At 34.9% G+C, this 17,831-nt stretch overlaps 1 protein-coding gene across 4 annotated transcripts in view; it reads left to right on the forward strand.

The window, feature by feature from the left end:
- Window positions 1-1,610: 1,610 nt before the first annotated feature.
- Window positions 1,611-17,831, forward strand: part of LOC114296041 (Chaperone DnaJ-domain superfamily protein) — a 32,008-nt gene continuing 15,787 nt past the window's right edge. For 2 of the 4 annotated variants that reach the window (XR_014339627.1, XM_028240329.2), the window contains exons 1-3: window positions 1,615-2,033; window positions 9,207-9,236; window positions 12,001-12,099. Coding sequence is in view for 2 of the 4 variants with exons in the window: in XM_028240329.2 (XP_028096130.2) it covers window positions 1,905-2,033; window positions 9,207-9,236; window positions 12,001-12,099 (258 nt within the window). In the remaining 2 variants the exon portion in view is untranslated. Of the gene's footprint in view, window positions 2,034-7,981; window positions 9,237-12,000; window positions 12,100-17,831 lie in introns of all 4 variants that reach the window. The other 2 variants (XM_028240328.2, XR_014339641.1) reach the window with 2 other exon arrangements.

Raw genomic sequence — 17,831 nt, forward strand, 5'->3', positions numbered from 1 at the left:
TTTATCTTTAATGAAATAACAAAGTAAAAATCAGTATGATTTAAGATGTAGAATTTGTTACAAATTAGTGTTTTATATATGAAAAAATATTATGTAAAATCAGTTAATGTTATGTATATGGGTAGATTACAAATACACTTTTTAAAGCTTGCTTAAAATATGAATTGCCCCTTATGATTTTAAAAATTACATTTTGCCCCTTCAAGTTTCTAATTATATAACAAATAATTCTTTTTATTAATAAATTATCAAATCAATTAATAATTTTTTGATGATGTTATAAATATATTTAAATTAACAATTCATGTAATTTTATTATTATATAGGAGAGTAGTTATAAATTTTATTTTTCTATTAATTTTGTTAAATAAAAAATTATAACAAAAAAGTATTTGTAATTTTCAAAACACAAAAAACAATTAATATGTTAAGCAAACTTCAAGGGTGTACTTGTAATTCACCTTAAAAAATATTATACAAATTAGTAAATTCTAGATACTTATTTAAATAAACTATCAATAGATCATAATAGTTGGACTTCATTACCATTAAGTCCTATTGAAAGTTAGTCCTAGTAAAATCATCGCTAAAAATAATATTTTTGTGACTTTTTTTTTTTTTTTGCAGATGTCGCTAAAAATTGACAATTAGTATTTTTTATTATGTTTTTTATAAATTGTCGAGAAAATTTAGAATTAGTGACATTTTTATGTGACGAATTTTTCAAACTGTCACTGAAAGTTAAAAATTAGTAACCTTTTTTGTAATGATTTTTTTTTAAATTGTCGCTAAAATCTATAATTAGTGACATTTTTGTGACAAATTTTTTATGGGAGTTTTGGTTATAGCCCCCTCATAATAAAACTTTAATACATTAAAGATAAGCACAATTTTTTTTTTTTTGGAGAAGTCCAACTCATGCCACTATTAACAAAATATTAAATTTTAAAATAATAATTTTTTTGATTTAGATGTCGATTTTTAATAAAATTAGTATTTTTTATAATTCTCTCATCAAGATCTATCAAATAATATTCATGTTGACTATGAAATTCTTTTTTTAAAAAAAATTATTACTGTCGAAATTGATGTAAACAATAACATATTACTCTGTTTGATAGGGCCTCACAGTAACATGTTACTCTGACAATATTATCTAAGAAAAAAAGGATATTTAACTTTTTTTTCTTACTCAATTATGCGCCTATTCCTTAGAGGGTTTATGAAGTAAAATAAATTGAGTTGTCATTTTTACCAAATAAAGTATCCAATGGAAGAATTTTGACTAAATTTCTCAATTTTTAAATTGTCACTAAAAATTAACAATTAGTAATATTTTTTAATAATGTTTGATTAAAAACGACATTAATTATCATAGCACCTATTAAATAATAAATTCACTTATTAAAACATGCATGCAATTGTCCCTATTTATTTAATATTATTTTTCAATCAACTAAACTGCCTAATTTACAATTTAATTATTTGTCAAACCAATTTGTAATTTTATTCTTAAATTGCACCGCGTAACTGTTTTGAGAAGAAGTTTAAAAGTTAATTTTTTTTTTAATTATTTTTTTTAAAATATATGTGAAAAAAAAAAAAAAAAAATCTGACTTCTAACAGGTGGTGAAAAGATCTCGATCAAGGCAAGGCCCAGCCCAATTTTCGGACGCGCACCGACGAACGACAGACCTAGAATGTAGAAACCACAGACAGGAGAGGGAAAGATATGAAGCTACGGTTCCTCCTCGCGCTTCAACGCCCCCAAACTGAAACCCAAAGCTTTCTGCACCAACAAATCATAATCCTTAGTGGCCCAAATTATTGATTCATATAACACTGTACATCATTTTTATAGAGTTGGTTTCCTTTTTTTTAAAAAAATTGAATCGGTTGACATAATGCAAATACTACCCAGATGGCGAAACGTTTTGATTCTCAAGAATTCGATAATTCAGTCAACAACAACAGCCGCTTCGTTTCATTCCACTCCCATTTCCTTCGACAAATGGAAAACCAAGTTGAACCCTGTAAGTTATTCTTTTCAGGTGATATGATATTTATATAATGTGGAATTCGTTGTTTGGGCAAATTAACTTTATTTCGTTATTTCAATATACAAATGTGCAACTCTTGTTTCAGTTAAATGTGGTTTTTGATACCTGCTTTTGAATTCAGTTTAGTGCTATTCAATTATCTCTCTCTCTCTCTATATATATATATAATGCATTTGTATTGTATTGTGTTGTATTGTTGAGTTGTGGAATTTGGACGTGTGGAATAGTCGGAAGATTGTAGAGGACCCATAAAAGAACCCATTGGAAGTCCGATGGTTGTTGAATAAAAAGCCAGTTATTGCTAGCAGTGAATAGTGTTGAAATATTTTATTTTAGGAATGTTGCTCTAATGTAATTTTTTTGGGGAAATTGCAACCAAAAAAAAAAAAAATGGAAAGCAGGGGAAATAATTGCTAAAGAAGGGGCAATAAAAATAATTGCATTTACCATGGAGCCTTATAAAAAACAATTGCAAAAGAATGGACAAAATTAAATGATTACCCCTCTCATTTGTTGCCCTAACTCCCTCTCTTCCCTGTCACAACCCGAATTTAGAAGATCTGAACCCTGGAGAATCTTCCAAAAAATTATACCGGAAGGACAATAATAAATAATAATTAAAAGTCACCCTCCGTGTATAAATAAGTCATCAGTACATGGTTGATAATCCTTACATACGTCCTATATTCATGAACTACATGACATGAATATACAGTATATAAATCGAAATGGAATCAACGTTCTTTATTAAATAAATGCCTATAGACGTACAATAATTAAAAAGGGTATAATCCTTTACAAAAGAAATGGCACTCGGCCGACAAAATAAAGGCCCTTGGTCAATAATCAAAAGAGCTCCTTTAGCTCACGCTTACATTCCATGCTAACTCATGGTCGTGATATGTCATCAATGTGTGAAAAGTTTTCAACGTGGGATGAACATATAGTCTATTGGAAAGATCTTTACATTTACTAATATTGATCTACACATGTATATGATCATGATGCTATAACATATGTGTACAATGTTAAAATCCCATTTTCTATCAATCATAACATTCCTTTTTAAATCTCATGGATTATCACAATGATTAATAAATATTTTCAATTCATAATTTACCCAATTATATCCAATTGAATCCCTAAGTCAATCTATCTGCCAGTAGCCATCACTAAGCACCACCTAAACACCCCCACTTTGTCGGTTGGTTACTGGAAACTTACTCTGTGTTGATTTTTTCAGTCTTTTACTGTAGACTCTCTCGCTAACTTAATCTTATCTCTATACATTACCTGGATTCACCCTTAACATTTATTTTAAAACAAGGGGTTTTCAATTAGTAATGCATCTCATGCAAATGTCAATCATCCAAAATATGTTCAACAACATCACTGTTCATCAACCGGTTTTCTCATTTTAAGAATTCAGCAATTCAAATTATTACAATGAGTTTTAATTCACCCTAGGCTGGTGATTTCTACAATGAAATTCTCCACCACTTACCAACAATTTACAATCTCTAGCGTATACCATAACTCATAAATTAAGATATATCATTTCAATTTCAAAGGTAGAGATAACATTCTCAATAATAAAATAATTTCTCAAGATTAGGATTTCCAAGAAATTGGGGTTTTCTCAAACTAAAGCATCCTCATGTTATGAAACACTAAGAAAAATACATTTGTTAAGAAAAATATAGAGAAATAACCAATACTCTTAAGCCCTAAATCTCTACAATGCAATTTAAAAAAAATCTCCACATATTTCTCAATTTAGTATAAAGAAATGTACCACATCCAAATATAAACTCATATTGTTGAGTAGATCAAAGAAATTCCTACCTCAAATAGTGGGGAGGAGAAACCTAGAATTTGAAGGTGGATGAAATCAAAATCAGCTCTGACGAAAGCGAAGCCCTCATTGAGCTCTACAATGTTGAAACTTGAGTTGAAGATCAACTCTTACTTCAGCTAGGGTAGCTTGAAGCTTATATGGTGTATTAATGGTAGAGAGAGAGTAAGTGGAGAGAAAAAGTGAGAGAAGGGAGAAAACGTGTATTAATGAAATATCTGTGTCAAAGCAATCGATCGCATTTCAGAGCGATCGATTGCACAGCAATCTCTAGCTACTGGATGAAAATTTAAAATCTAACTTGGTGAAGCAATTGATTGCATCGTGATCACCAACTACTGAAAGTCATACGAAACAAATACAAATGAAGTGAGCGATTGCCCAAAGGGCTACGATCGGTCGCCAACCTAGAAAATCACACTTTGACTCTCAAATTCACAATAACAAACCCCAAAAACTCTTCTCCAAATCCCGAAATAATCCTATTGCATTAACAACATCAACAACAACTACAATAACGATACAAACAAAACGATTCAATTCCAAGGCAACACAACCGTACCTGAAGCCAATCAAATAGGGTATATAGGTCCGGTTTAGACCATAAGTGTTGCATTCTCTCTTTATTTATCCAAAAAAAAAAGTGTTACATTCTCTCTCTCTCTGCTCTTTTCCTTTTCCCTCCCCACCCATTCCAGCCGACAGCCACCATTCCTACACCCATCTCTAGCCACTGGCCAACCCCTTAAATTTTTTTCACCTTTTCTCACAAAATGTCAAATCAAAATGCTCTATTTGGGTCCCTAGAAGAAAGAAAAAAAGACACATTTTTGCTATTGGTAAATCTTGTGCTATATTTGACATAATGTTTACCTATAGGCAATATATACCAAGCCATATGCCTTACCATTGGAGTAGAAATTTGAAAGCTTCAAGGCAAAATAGAGCAGTAGCGAGCCGGATAGCACAACATTGAAGAAGCTCTCAGAAGCTATTGCTTTGCGAAACTGTCCGTGCTAAATAGGCTAAAGCCTCTACTATGATTAGCAATAACGGTGTGAGCTGTGGACTCAATGTTTTGTGAAAAATGGAAAAAAGTGGTCTGATAATGAAGATAGTTCATTTTGTGCATTAAATCATAATGGTAATGCAACAATATGAAAATGAAGGGGCAGTCATATACACTTGGGGAAGGAAAATGAAAGTTGATTTTCCATGTGATAGATGTTGTCATAGTTGAAGGGTCGTCATAAAGTCCATATTTTGAAGAAATAGAAGTGCATAGCTCTTTTTTCCCAGAAATAGTTTTTTCTTTTTACTAATTTGTCTATAACGTATCTATATTCAGTTTTATAACCACATGATATGAGTATGGAGTTTGTTATTAGAATTGAAAAGTTTGAACAATCAATAGAAGTTGATGTAAAAAGTAGATCTGTGACCTGTTTCTATGGTCTCTTGAATCCATGTTCGTGAATAGTGATCAATAAACATTGGAAAATAATGTGAATAGTTCTACTCAGCTAAACTAAAACTGTATCCACCACTATAGGTCCATTGGCATTGTGACGGGATCCAAGAACAAGTGAGAGAATTTGTAGAGACAAAGAACTGAAAGGTTTTAGAGAGAGAATATCTCAACATCATTTAAATGTTATTCATCAAAATCATAAGTTGCAACTGCGAGTTTACAAAACATAGTGACACAGAGTTAGAGAGGAGAGAGACTGTGGCCTGTATATATATATGCTATAGAGACAAGAAGTAAAGCTACCGAAATTTTACCCCTCAAACTCGATGAGTTTCTATTCTCTGCCCTGTGTAGATTTTTATCTATCACTTGATGCAACTGTTTTCCACTGTTAATGAAGGCCCCCGTTGGTTCCTTGGGTTTTGATTCTAACCTTAATCCTCAGCCAACTCTTGTTTCTCAAGGCACTCAAATTAAAGACCACAATATTGATGAACAATGATGTTGCCTCCAATGATGATAAAGTTTCTTCCTCATAATTTTTACCTTCTTTCCTTTTTAAGCACTTGCTTCCAATGATGGTAAAGTTTCGTTCTTGCTTTCATGGAATCACATTTCTATCTTGCGATTTCATGAATCACATTTTTAACTTGCAATTTCACGAAATCACATTTTCCACTTGCGATTTTAAGTTTGTCACCGTGGGTCTTATGGTTGTGGTTTGTGGAAAGGTATTTGGCTCGGTCGGGGGAGTTTTTGGAGCATATCCTCTTTCGGGTGGGTTCAGGAAATAGGGTGAGGTATTGGAAGGACCGTTGGTGTGGTGAAGTGGCTTTGGAAGTTCAGTATCCATTGGTTTTCTATCTTGGTGTGGATCCGGATGCTATGGTGGCCTCTTACTTGGGAAGGGGTGGGATTGGGAATGGGGTAGTTTGGGATATTGGGCTGTGTTGGTAGGTCTAGGATTGGGAGCTTGGCTAGTTATTGGATATTATGAGTTTTCTTCATGGGTTGCATATAGAAGGGAGGGGGGAGGATGTTCTAGTTTTGTTTGGGCTGTGTTATAGAAGGGGGGGGGGGGGGGAGGATGTTCTAGTTTTGTTTGGGCTGTGGCCAGTTATTGGATATTATGAGTTTGAGTTCAAAGGTGTTTTCTCTATGTCCTCTTTTTATCGAATTTTATGTAGAGGTGGGGTGGGGGAGTCTCCTTGGCGGCGGATTTGGATTACAGATGTTTCTTCAAAGGTGGCTTTCTTTGTGTGGTCAGCAGCTTTTGGTAGGATCCTACAATTGATAATTTGGTTCAGCGTGGGCATATTTTGGTTAATTATTGTTGTATGTGCTGTGGTGATGCGGAATTGGTGGGTCATTTGTTGATTCAGTGTCTGGTAGCTTATCGTTTATGGATGCTTGTTTTTTTTTACTTTTGGAGTTATGTGGGTGCAACAGAAAGGGGTGGAAGTTCTTTGGAGTTGGAGTAGGGGGCAGGTTGGGTAGTGGCGTCGTAAGGCTTGGGTGCCCCTCTATGCTTAATGTGGTTGTTGTGGTTGGAGCAGAATCTTTTCACGGATTGCTCATTATGTATCCCGGTTAGAAGATAGGTTTTTGCGAGACTTGTGTGGTTGGGTGTCAGGGTGTGTGGATCTTAATTTGTTTATCTTTTTAGATTTCCCTGATGTTGCAATCGGCTAGTTGTTTTCCCTTTTTAGGGTTCCTATCTTTTGTATTCTTTAGCATCTTCTTGATGCACTTCTTCAATAAAATTTATTTATCAAAAAAAAAAAATAAAATTGGCATTTTGTTGATTCAGCATAAAACCACAATTGGAACTTGCAATTTCATTTAAAATTGTAGATTCAAGTTGCAACTTCAAAAAGTGCTATATTAAGCTAAATAGTTTCATAAGTGACGTATTTTTATTAAATTGTTATTTAAATTCCAATTTTAGGCAAAACATCCCCTCTTTCCTCGGGTGTTCAGTCATGTTGGTTTACATGGATGATAGGTTTGGACTGGGTTCTCCCTAAAGTCATGAATGATGCTCTCTTTTCTTGGTTATTTAGAGAATAGTTCTTGTAGCCATTGTTTTGTGTATATAGATTTTTACTAGAGGAATATGACGCATTTTAAAATAAAATATTTTTTTTGGCCTGGTTTCAGATATCTTTTCATAGACAGGCCTATGGCTTTTTGTAAGAACTTTGTTGATATGGCAGACAGCCTCTACATGTTGCTGCCTTAAATTATTTTTATTTATAAAGCCAGAATTAGGATGAGTTAAAAAGGCAAAATGGACACCAAATCATTGTGAGAGCTAGTAGAGATGCCAATGCTTGTAGCTAGGTAGAGTTTTTTGGGCTGGTGAGTGTCATAAGCTATTTGAAACATTGGCGGTGTTTGACAACGGGGTGGGCAGGCTATTTTAGCCTCAAATAAGAAAAAAGTTGTGTAGCTTGACTATTTGAGAGGTAGAGAACCTCAGTCTAGTTGTATCTCATTAACTGGGTAAAAAGACTTTTTTACCCTTTCTTGCTCATATCCACAAAAGCAAAAAGTGAGAACTGATTATCATAACACTTCTTTCTCACACTACAGTTACAGAGAGACTCCACCACAGGTCACACTCTCCATCATCAACAATGGCCAAGAATCCAATCCGATTCGGAATCATAGGGTGTGCCGACATCGCACGCAAGGTGTCAAGGGCCATCATTCTCCCCCCCAAAGGCCGCCCTTTACGCCGTCGGCAGCCGCTCCATCGACAAAGCCTCGAAATTCGCTGCTGCAAACGGCTTCCCTCCTCTGCCAAGATCTACGGTAGCTATGACGCCGTCCTCAACGACCCCAACGTGGACGCCGTCTACATCCCCCTTCCTACCAACCTCCACATCCGGTGGGTGGTGTTGGTGGCGGAGAAGAAGAAGCACCTCCTCCTCAAGAAGCCAGTGGCTCTCAATGTCTCGGAATTCAATCACTCCCTCGCGGAACTGTTGCCTTCTATATTTTATTAATTTTTGTATGGGCAGTTTGGTCAATTTACATGCTACCATCATTTCAAACACATTTTTCAATACAACAACTCAAATAAAAATCTATCCTATCTTTCCAAACACACAAACTAAAATAGCCTACTAAAACAGCCAAACAGCTTAAAAATAGCCACTTCCCAAACACCCACATTGTTGTCAAATAGTGAATCGTGAATCATAGTTCACTTTATTTAGCATAATATGTAATTTTATATATGTATACATATAAAAATGCATATAGTGTTTAAAATGAAATGAATATCAATATAACTAAATCGTATATATATACATATAATACCACTTATATAAATAAAATTAGTTAATTCTTTGCGAAAATGATGCCGTTTTATGTATTATGCAACAAGAATTGAGCCACTCACAATTGAATCATAAGATTCACTCAATTTAAGATTCAACTGCAAGACATCTCTCTCTCCCTCTCTCTCTCTCTCTCTCTCTTTTAAAACTTGTATCAAACTATATGAATCGAATCCTGAATCGTAAGATTCTAATAACCTTGATTTGAAATATTTTGAATGAGTAGTCGATTACACTCTGATTGTTTCTCCTTTTTCTTTTTGAAATTGATGATAGCCATCTATTTGGACCATCGAATAGATAAAAAGGAGTTTGGCTTCCTTCATAGAATTGTTTGTGTTTTCTAGTTTGAAATGTAATTTTAGATGCTACTGATCCGTTTAAGGCAAATCTATTATTCAAGTACTTTACATGTGGTAATTTTGCATAGTCATGTCTTCAATTAAGTTTTAACAAGTAAAATGTTTTTGCAGGGTGTAAGACGAGGTCAACAACCATCTAAGGTATCCAAATTTGCAGTAATCCTTGAGATTTCTATCATTTATGATTTTGATGCATGTCATGGGTTTGCAAGGTAGCATACTTGAATATGCATTGCATGCATACAATTGCTAGAAGGTATAACTTGTTGTATGGGCATATCTAGTGTTAGGGTTGCAAACGAACTGAGCCGAGCTTTGTTGAGCTCGAGCTCAGCGCATTTGCTTATCGAACTCGTTTATTGAGCTCGAGCTCAGCTCGATAATTTTTTTTTAAATATTATTTATATTATTTAAACAAAAATATTTAAATAAAAAGTATTATTTATATTATTTAATATATAAATAATATATTTATTATATAATTTAAATAAAGATAAATGAGCCGAGCTTGATAAGCCGAACTTATATGAGCTTGAGCTCGGCTCGTTTACTAAACGAACCGAGCTAAGCCGAGCCCTTAACGAGCCGAGCCGAGCTTGTTCATGAATAGCTCGGTTCATTTGCAGCCCTATCTAGTGTATGTCAGTTCTTGATATTTTTAATGAATTCTTTTCTTACCAAAAACTTTGATGAGAAGTACTTTTTGACCTTTTCTACCAAGCCAAATACAGGAAAAATTATTATTAATAGAATTACGTACAAAAACTTGTCATAGCTTAAAATACATATTGCATTGCTAAACTTCCTAATGCGCGTTGCCATAGTTAATTGATATTACTTTTGACCTTTGATCAAGGACTTGCTGCAGTTCGTCACAGAGAGATTTCCTAACAATTTAAAATTTTTATTTTTATTTCTTTTAAATATAAATTCAATTAGGATGCTTTTTGAACCATGTTGCATGACTAGTGTTTGGAAGCCTAGGATGAAGCCTGTGGGCTCAAAAGGTTTTTGGTCCCATAAATGCAATTGGTAGTTGTTATTGTTTCCCAAATAATATTAGGAAAAGTTTCTCAATTAGATTAGGTTTTTGATCTTGTATATATACATATATATTAGGGTTTAACAATGTAATGATGAGTTTTATGAATTAGAATTATTGAGAGTAAAAGGCTATGGCCGTGTGTGTTTCCCTTCTTCTCTTCTCTCTATTTTGTTCTCCATCACATTGCCTTGATAACAAAAGTTGTGTGCCCAAATCCCACCAACCATAAAATTATTCAAAATTTGTAATACAATTTGGGTTAATTTCACTTACTACCCTTGAACTATTACAAAATTATCTGTTTAGTTCCTGAACTTTCAATTGATTTGACTCTATTAAGTTCCTAAAGTATTTGCGAAATTATCTATATAGTCCTTGAACTTTCAATTGAGTCTATCAAGTCCTTAAAGCATTTAAATCAAAGCAATTGAGTCCTTGAAAAAAGTTACTAAAATAAAACATAACCCCACAAGTTATAAAAAATTAAACGACCCTTGCATAGTTAAATTTGTATCTTACATCAAGTTTTTATCTTAAAAAAATGAGGAAATCAACTCAACTTCTATTTTTTAATAATATCAATTTTACACCCAAACTATTTGATGTTGGATCAATTTTTACCCCCACCATTAGATCCTGTTTATAATTAAACTGAAGTTGCTGACATGTCACCGAAATTTCGTTTGAAATTTCATTTTACCCCCAAACTATCTCTAAAATGTCAATTAGAACCGCAAGCCTCATTTTATTTAAGGGTCAACTTGATATTTTGGGGGGATAAAATAAAATTTCAAATGAAGTTTGGGTGCCACTGATGTAGTTAGAATTAGTATGGTTATGTTTTTAGTACCATAAGAGTTAGTTAGAGTTAGTTGGGTCTTTTATCCTATACATAGGTGGTTAGGCCATTTTAGTGTTCAATTGATGATATTTTGATATTGAATATTTCAGAGCTTGAGAACTGTTGTATCTATTTTGGGATTTTCTCTCTCTAATGAAGTCTATTTCTTGATTTGGCTTCATCAGCCACATTAGCAAATTTCAAATTTCAACCCTAAATTTCAAATTTCAAATTTAAACCCCAAAAGTTGACTTATTTTCAATTTAAACCATTTGCATATTTCCGTTAAGTAAAACTGACAGAAAAAATGTATTTTAATCATTAAACTCAATGTAGGTGTACATAAAATGTCACTCTTTTCATTGAATTTAATGACTAATTTTTTTTTTTTTTTTTTTTTTTTTTTTTCTATCAATTTTACTTAATGGAAATAGGCAAATGGTTTAGATTGAAAACAAGTCAAAAGTTTAGTATTTAAATTGACAAAATTGAAAACTCAAAAGTTTATTTTGTTACAAGGGTCAAACTCTGTTTTTTTTTTCTTTGTAATTTCCCTTTTTTTTTTGGGGTCTTTTTCTTGTGCCCCGGGGACATTTGTTAGCAAGACCCATTTTTATAGTATGGAAGCCCCAACAACAACTGATAGCATGAAAGCGGATGGATGCATTTCGTGAATTTCAAAAACTAATCCTATTTCGTTGAATGTAAATGCCATAAATCTTTCCTTGTGGCCTTCTCAAGGATAATAAATGTTTGCACTTATTAAAAAAAAAAAAAGAACAATAAATATACACCTGAAATCCTATGTAAAGCACTAAAGAGCCATTATCATAGGACAATCAGTGCATCCTTTATAGTGGTGATATTTGACTTTTATTTTTGATTTTTGTAATAAATGTCTTGTGTAGTTTTCAAACTTTTTGTATGCCTCCACCTAAGCAGTTAGTCATTTCCCTTCTATCTTTTTGTGTGTTTTCTTCACTATATGACTATATTGATATTGTAATTGTTGGTTACAGAATCATATTAGATATGAAATTCGTCAAAAGCGTGCCGATGCAAAGAGAGCTCTAAAAGATCTTCTCTTCAATAGTGGTTCCTCGAAAATTACATTTCAGGTGGACATTGCTTAATTTATATTTGATAGAAACCCAAGTACCATCTTATATATAAGTTGATTGGGTAATAAATTATGCTTTATGTTTGGTGTATTTATTTCCTATTCGGCAAACTATTATCCCCTTGAACGGGCAATAAATTATTGTTTATATTGTATTTATTTCTTATTGGGCAAATTATTCTCCCTTGAACAATAACTTATTGTCACTTGGCTCTCTTGAACAAAAAATGCTACATTTTATCTCCTTGATCTATCAATTTGTATCAATATAAACCTTTCATTAACAATCCGTTACATAAATGGATGGAAAATTATCGTGTTTCTGCCCATGACAACTCAATATTGTGAAATACCTAAATTGACCTTGTTAATGAATAAGAGAGCATTTAGAACAATGAGAGCGCTTAATCACTAGGGTTGGCTCCTCTAACTATATATATTGAACCAGTAATACTACAATGACATAAACACCCTTGACACTGGTGCATATATATCATATGTACCTAGCTTGTTAAAAATATACCACACTCTTTAGTAAATAAATTTGCCAACTAATCTTTTGACTTTACATGACTTGTACGAATTACATTCTGTGACAACTTTTCTCTAATAAAATGGCAATCAACCTCAATACACTTTGTTCTTTCATGGAAACACTAGATTGGATGCAATGTGAACTACTGCTTGGTTATCATATAACAGATTTATAGGATGTTGGTGCTCTGATCCAAGTTCCTCTAACCTATGCTTCAACCAAAATAACTCACATGTAGTATATGCAATAGCTCTATACTCAGACCCAACACTAGAGCAGGCCACCACGGTTTGTTTCTTACTTTTCCAAGATACCAAATTACCTCCAACAAATACACAATAGTTAGTAGTGGACCTCCTACGGATGGGGATCCAGCCCAATCTGCATCAGTATACCTCTCAATTCGAACATGACCATGATTTAATATAATAACCCATGACTAGGTGCACTTTTAAGATATCTCGAAATGTGTACAATAGTGTCCGAATTACATGTTTGAGGAAGATCTAAAAACTAACTCACCATACTCACAGCATAAGAGATGTCTGGTATTGTAAGAGTCAAATAATTCAGCTTGCCAACCAACCTTCTATACCGCCGTGGATCTATTAACAACTGACCCTGATTTGCCATCAATTTGGTGTTGGGATCCATAGGAGTGTCAATTGGTTCAGACCCCAACTTCCCTGTTTCATTTAACAAATCAAGAGCATACTTTCTCTGAGATAAAGGGATTCCATGACCTGATTTGGCTAATTCAATGTCCAAAAAATATCTCAACTGTCCCAGATGTTTTGTACAGAATTTATTCTGTAGAATGCATTTCAACTCCTGAATACCAACACAATCATCACCAATAATCACAACATCATCGACATTCACAATTAACAATATCCTTTCAGCAACAGTATGCCTGTATAAACGATACAACATCAACATCAACATCACAGAATGTTCTACCCACATCAACATCACTAAATAATAAACTAGGCACAAGGATACTGTTTGGGTCTATATAGTGACTTCTTTAAACGATACACACTCAGACTTCCCCTGAGTAATAAACCTGGGAGGTTGCTTCATATAAACTTTCTCATGGAGATCACCACGTAAGAATGCATAAATCACATCCGACCGATGTAATAAAGGCCAATTGAATGTGCTTGCTAGGGAAATGAATAGACGAACAGATGCAATTTTGGTCACAGGCGAGAAAGTCTCAGAATACTCAAGACCATAAACCTGAGTATAACCCTTGACCACAAGGTGGGATTTCAATACATCAATGGTGCCATTAGGATGAACTTTGACCACATAGTCCCATCGGCATCCAACAACTGATTTTCCCAGAGGAAGAGTCACCAAGTCCCAAGTGTCAGTTTGTTTCAAGGAACTCATTTCCATGGCTTTCTTCCAACTAGAATGAGGTAGACCCTATATGACAGATTTAGGAAGTGGTATTGAAGATAATGTGACAACAAACAAGGAGCAGGATGGAGAAAAAATGAGCATATGAAGCAAAACTAGAAATAGGATGTGAAGTAGTTCACTTACCCTTGCAAAGAGCAATAGGAAGATTTAGATCATGGGGTGGAGAATCTGGTGGACTGTGATCTGGTGACGAGGAAACCGTTGGAGAAGCATAGATAGAGCAAGATCTTGGCTCGGACGACGCGTGTAAACCTATAAATCCGGGCAAGATAAACGCTCAGTAGGAAAAGAGGAGGTAGAATATGGACCAAGACTGGGAATAGGAAGTGGAAGATCATGGACCATATCAGTGGCATCTAGGGGTGCAGAGTAATAAGGCGAGGACTCAAAGAAAGCGACATCCCGACATACAAAGAAGCAGTGAATAATTGGAATATAACACTGATAACCCTTTAGAGTGTGAGAGTAACACAAGAAAACACAATTAATAGTGCGAGGATCAAACTCGTCACCACCTGGTGTAAGTTGATGTACAAAACTAACACAACTGAAGATACGAGGAGGTTAATGAAATGGAGGATCATGAAGAACAAAAGATGGGATAAGATTAATGAGATAACATGTAGTGAGAATCGCATCACTCCAAAAAAGTTTGGGAAAGTTCATTTGAAGTAACAAGGTGTGAGCAACCTCCACCAAATGTTGGTTCTTTCTTTCAGTGACCTCATTCTGTTGTGGGGTGTGAGAACACGAGGACTGATGAAGCATACCAAATTGAGTCATAAAAGACTCAAATGGATGAGAGAAATTTTCTTTAGCTTTGTCAATCAAAGTATACGAACAGGCACATTAAATTGGGCTTGAAATTCAGTACAAAAGGCACAAAAAATAGAGAACAACTTAGAATGGTCTTTCATTAAATATAACCTGGTAACCCTGGAGCAATCTTCCACAAAGGTGAGAAAATACCAAAATCCCAATTTTGAAGTAACATGACCAGGACCCAAACATTTGAATGAACTAACATAATTGGACTGGACTCACGTTTATTAACTCGAGAAGCAAATGGAACACAACACAATGATGCTTTCTTAACTGACTCAACTTACACTCAAACAGAAATGGAATGTAAACCAGTAACTAAAAGTTTCAAATTGTTGAATGATGGATTACTTAGTCAACAATGAAAGGAGATGAAACTATCGGATAGGCACAAGGGGAAACTGTACGTGCTTTATTGTCCTAGTAGTAGGGGCCACTTGACTCATGTCCTTCACCTATCGTCTTCTTTGTCACCAAATCGTCCATGACAATCGAATCAGGGAAAAACGAAATGGAACAGTTAAGATTTCTGGTAAGTTTGCTCACAGACATCAAATTAAATGGAAAAGAATATAAAGAATAGAAGATAGAGATCTGATACCCCGAACAAAAGTAGTAGAACCATCAGCTAAGGTAACTTGAGGTGAAGAAGAGGAAGGTTTGAGATGAGAAAAAAAATATGAGATATACCTGACAAATGATCAGTTGCGCCAAAATCAAGAATCCATGGACGAGGACAAGAGAAAGAGAACAAACAAGCAATGGAAGTGTCTGTATGAGCTAACAATGCAACATGAAGAGATGCTTGCAAGAATGCTTGATTCTGAAGAAACTTAGAGTAGTCTGCCTCCAAAACAACCATAGTTTTCTCTGCAGTAGAAGAAAGATGATGAGGGAGAATCTATACGATCAGTAGTCACTGGATTTGCAAACAGAGTAGGCTTGCCAATTAGATCCTAATATTTCTCCTGTGTTTGAGGTAATGATTGTGTCATGTGGTGTAATGATGGAGTCATGTTCAGGCCACAATGAAAACACCCACGGGAACCTCGACCACGTCCCCCACAACTATGACAAAAATTACCACCATCACCACGACTAGCACCTCCTTGGCCACCACTGGAACCAGTATATTGAATACCCTTGGAAGTAACCATGTTAACAGCTAGACTGAGTATTCTTACCACTAGAATTATGTTGCGAAACTAGGGTAGAACGATCTGGAGTAGGTGCTATAAGACTCTAAGAACTATCCCAAGAGGTAGATGAAAAAACCTAAAATACACCTCAACAAGGGGTGGAATCTCAGCACCAACTGAAACCTGAGACCAAACTGACTCAAATTCAAGTGTTAATCCAATGAGAGATTTCATCACAGCCATTTGTTCTTGCTATTGTTGCATTTTCTGGACATCAATAGTAATCAGGAGAACGACATTCAACTCTTCATGTATCTAGTTGAATGCAGCTAGATAGTCTGTATTCAATTTGTTAACTTGGTGTAATTGGAAGTAATGAATGGACAAATCATACATGCGAGTAAGGTTACTCAAATATAACATGTGTACATAGCAAATATCCTTACAGAGTATCCAGATGAGTACACATATCAACAACTTGAGGCTCCATAGAATTCCATAATTGAGCAACAATTCGAGCATCTTCTTGATCCCATTCATCCTTTTTCTTCTCATCTTTTGGAGTAGTCTCAATAAGGTGGCAGTGTTTTCCCTGACCTGACAGGGTAACCTTCACTACCTTGGACCAATGTAAATAACTAGATCCCCATTTAACTTATGAGAGGTGAGTTGCAAAAGGTGCATAGAAGAATCCATACCAAATAAGGAACCAAATAATGAACCAGAACATGACGAAACCACCCCAACACGCAATGAATAAGTACACTACTACTTGCTAACGCTGAACAAATAGAGACAACTAGGAGAAGAAGCCGAGACAATACCATGGACTAGGCTGAAATTGAACAAGGGTAAACCATGAACCAAAACTAGAACCGAACTCAAACTGTAAGTGGGTCGGGTTGAACCATTGCTGGGTCGAACCAAAATCTTGGCAAAACATGACTTGAGTTGAACCAGAGGTTGGGTTGAGAACTAGATCAGTCGAACATGACTTGAATCGAACTAGGTCAATCGAACGTGATGAAACCCGAGGCCATAAGGGACCTTCGAATGTGAACTATATGATGCAAACACGAGCTGGATCGAATATGATTTGGATTGAACTGGGTTGAAGTCAATCAAGTGGGTACAAGGCTATGAACTGAGACGACAGTGACCAGGGTTGACGATGTCTGTTGACTGTGCAATGGCAACTAGGGCTGATGATGGTCGTTGACGGCACTAGGGCTAAACACGATCTATCTTTTTATTTTATTATTCTTTTTTGAAGAAGAATATAGAAGAAAGACAAAAGAAAACAGAAGAATAATAAGTAAATTTTCATGATCTCAAGCACAACCTACTCTAATACCATGTTCATGTAAAGAAGAGAGAGTTTAGAAGAATGAGAGGGCTTAATCACTCGGGTTAGCTCCTCTAACTATATATATTAAACCAGTAATACTACAATGACATAAATAACCTTAACTGACCTTATCTTGAGAAAATATAAATTAATTACCTAATGCTCAAACTGCCCTCGCCTTCTCTCCCTATTTCCACATTGCCCTACCTTTGCCTCCCCTTCCTTTCTTCTGCAGACCCCATGACCACAAACCACCACCTTCGTCTCCGTCCCATGTATCTACGCAACTCCTACCACCCACAAAGCACACCTCCCTCTCCTTGCCCTCTCTCCCCAACAAACAATATTTATGAAGTTCTAAGAGGAAGGATTGCATTAGTGAAAGCAATGGAAATATAAGACACTTTCAAGACATCAAAAGAAAGAATACTTTTTGATTTTCTGTATCCTGATTG

The sequence above is a fragment of the Camellia sinensis genome, chromosome 1 (genome assembly GCF_055761805.1).
Source record: "Camellia sinensis isolate YWXY chromosome 1, ASM5576180v1, whole genome shotgun sequence".
Taxonomy (NCBI): domain Eukaryota; kingdom Viridiplantae; phylum Streptophyta; class Magnoliopsida; order Ericales; family Theaceae; genus Camellia; species Camellia sinensis.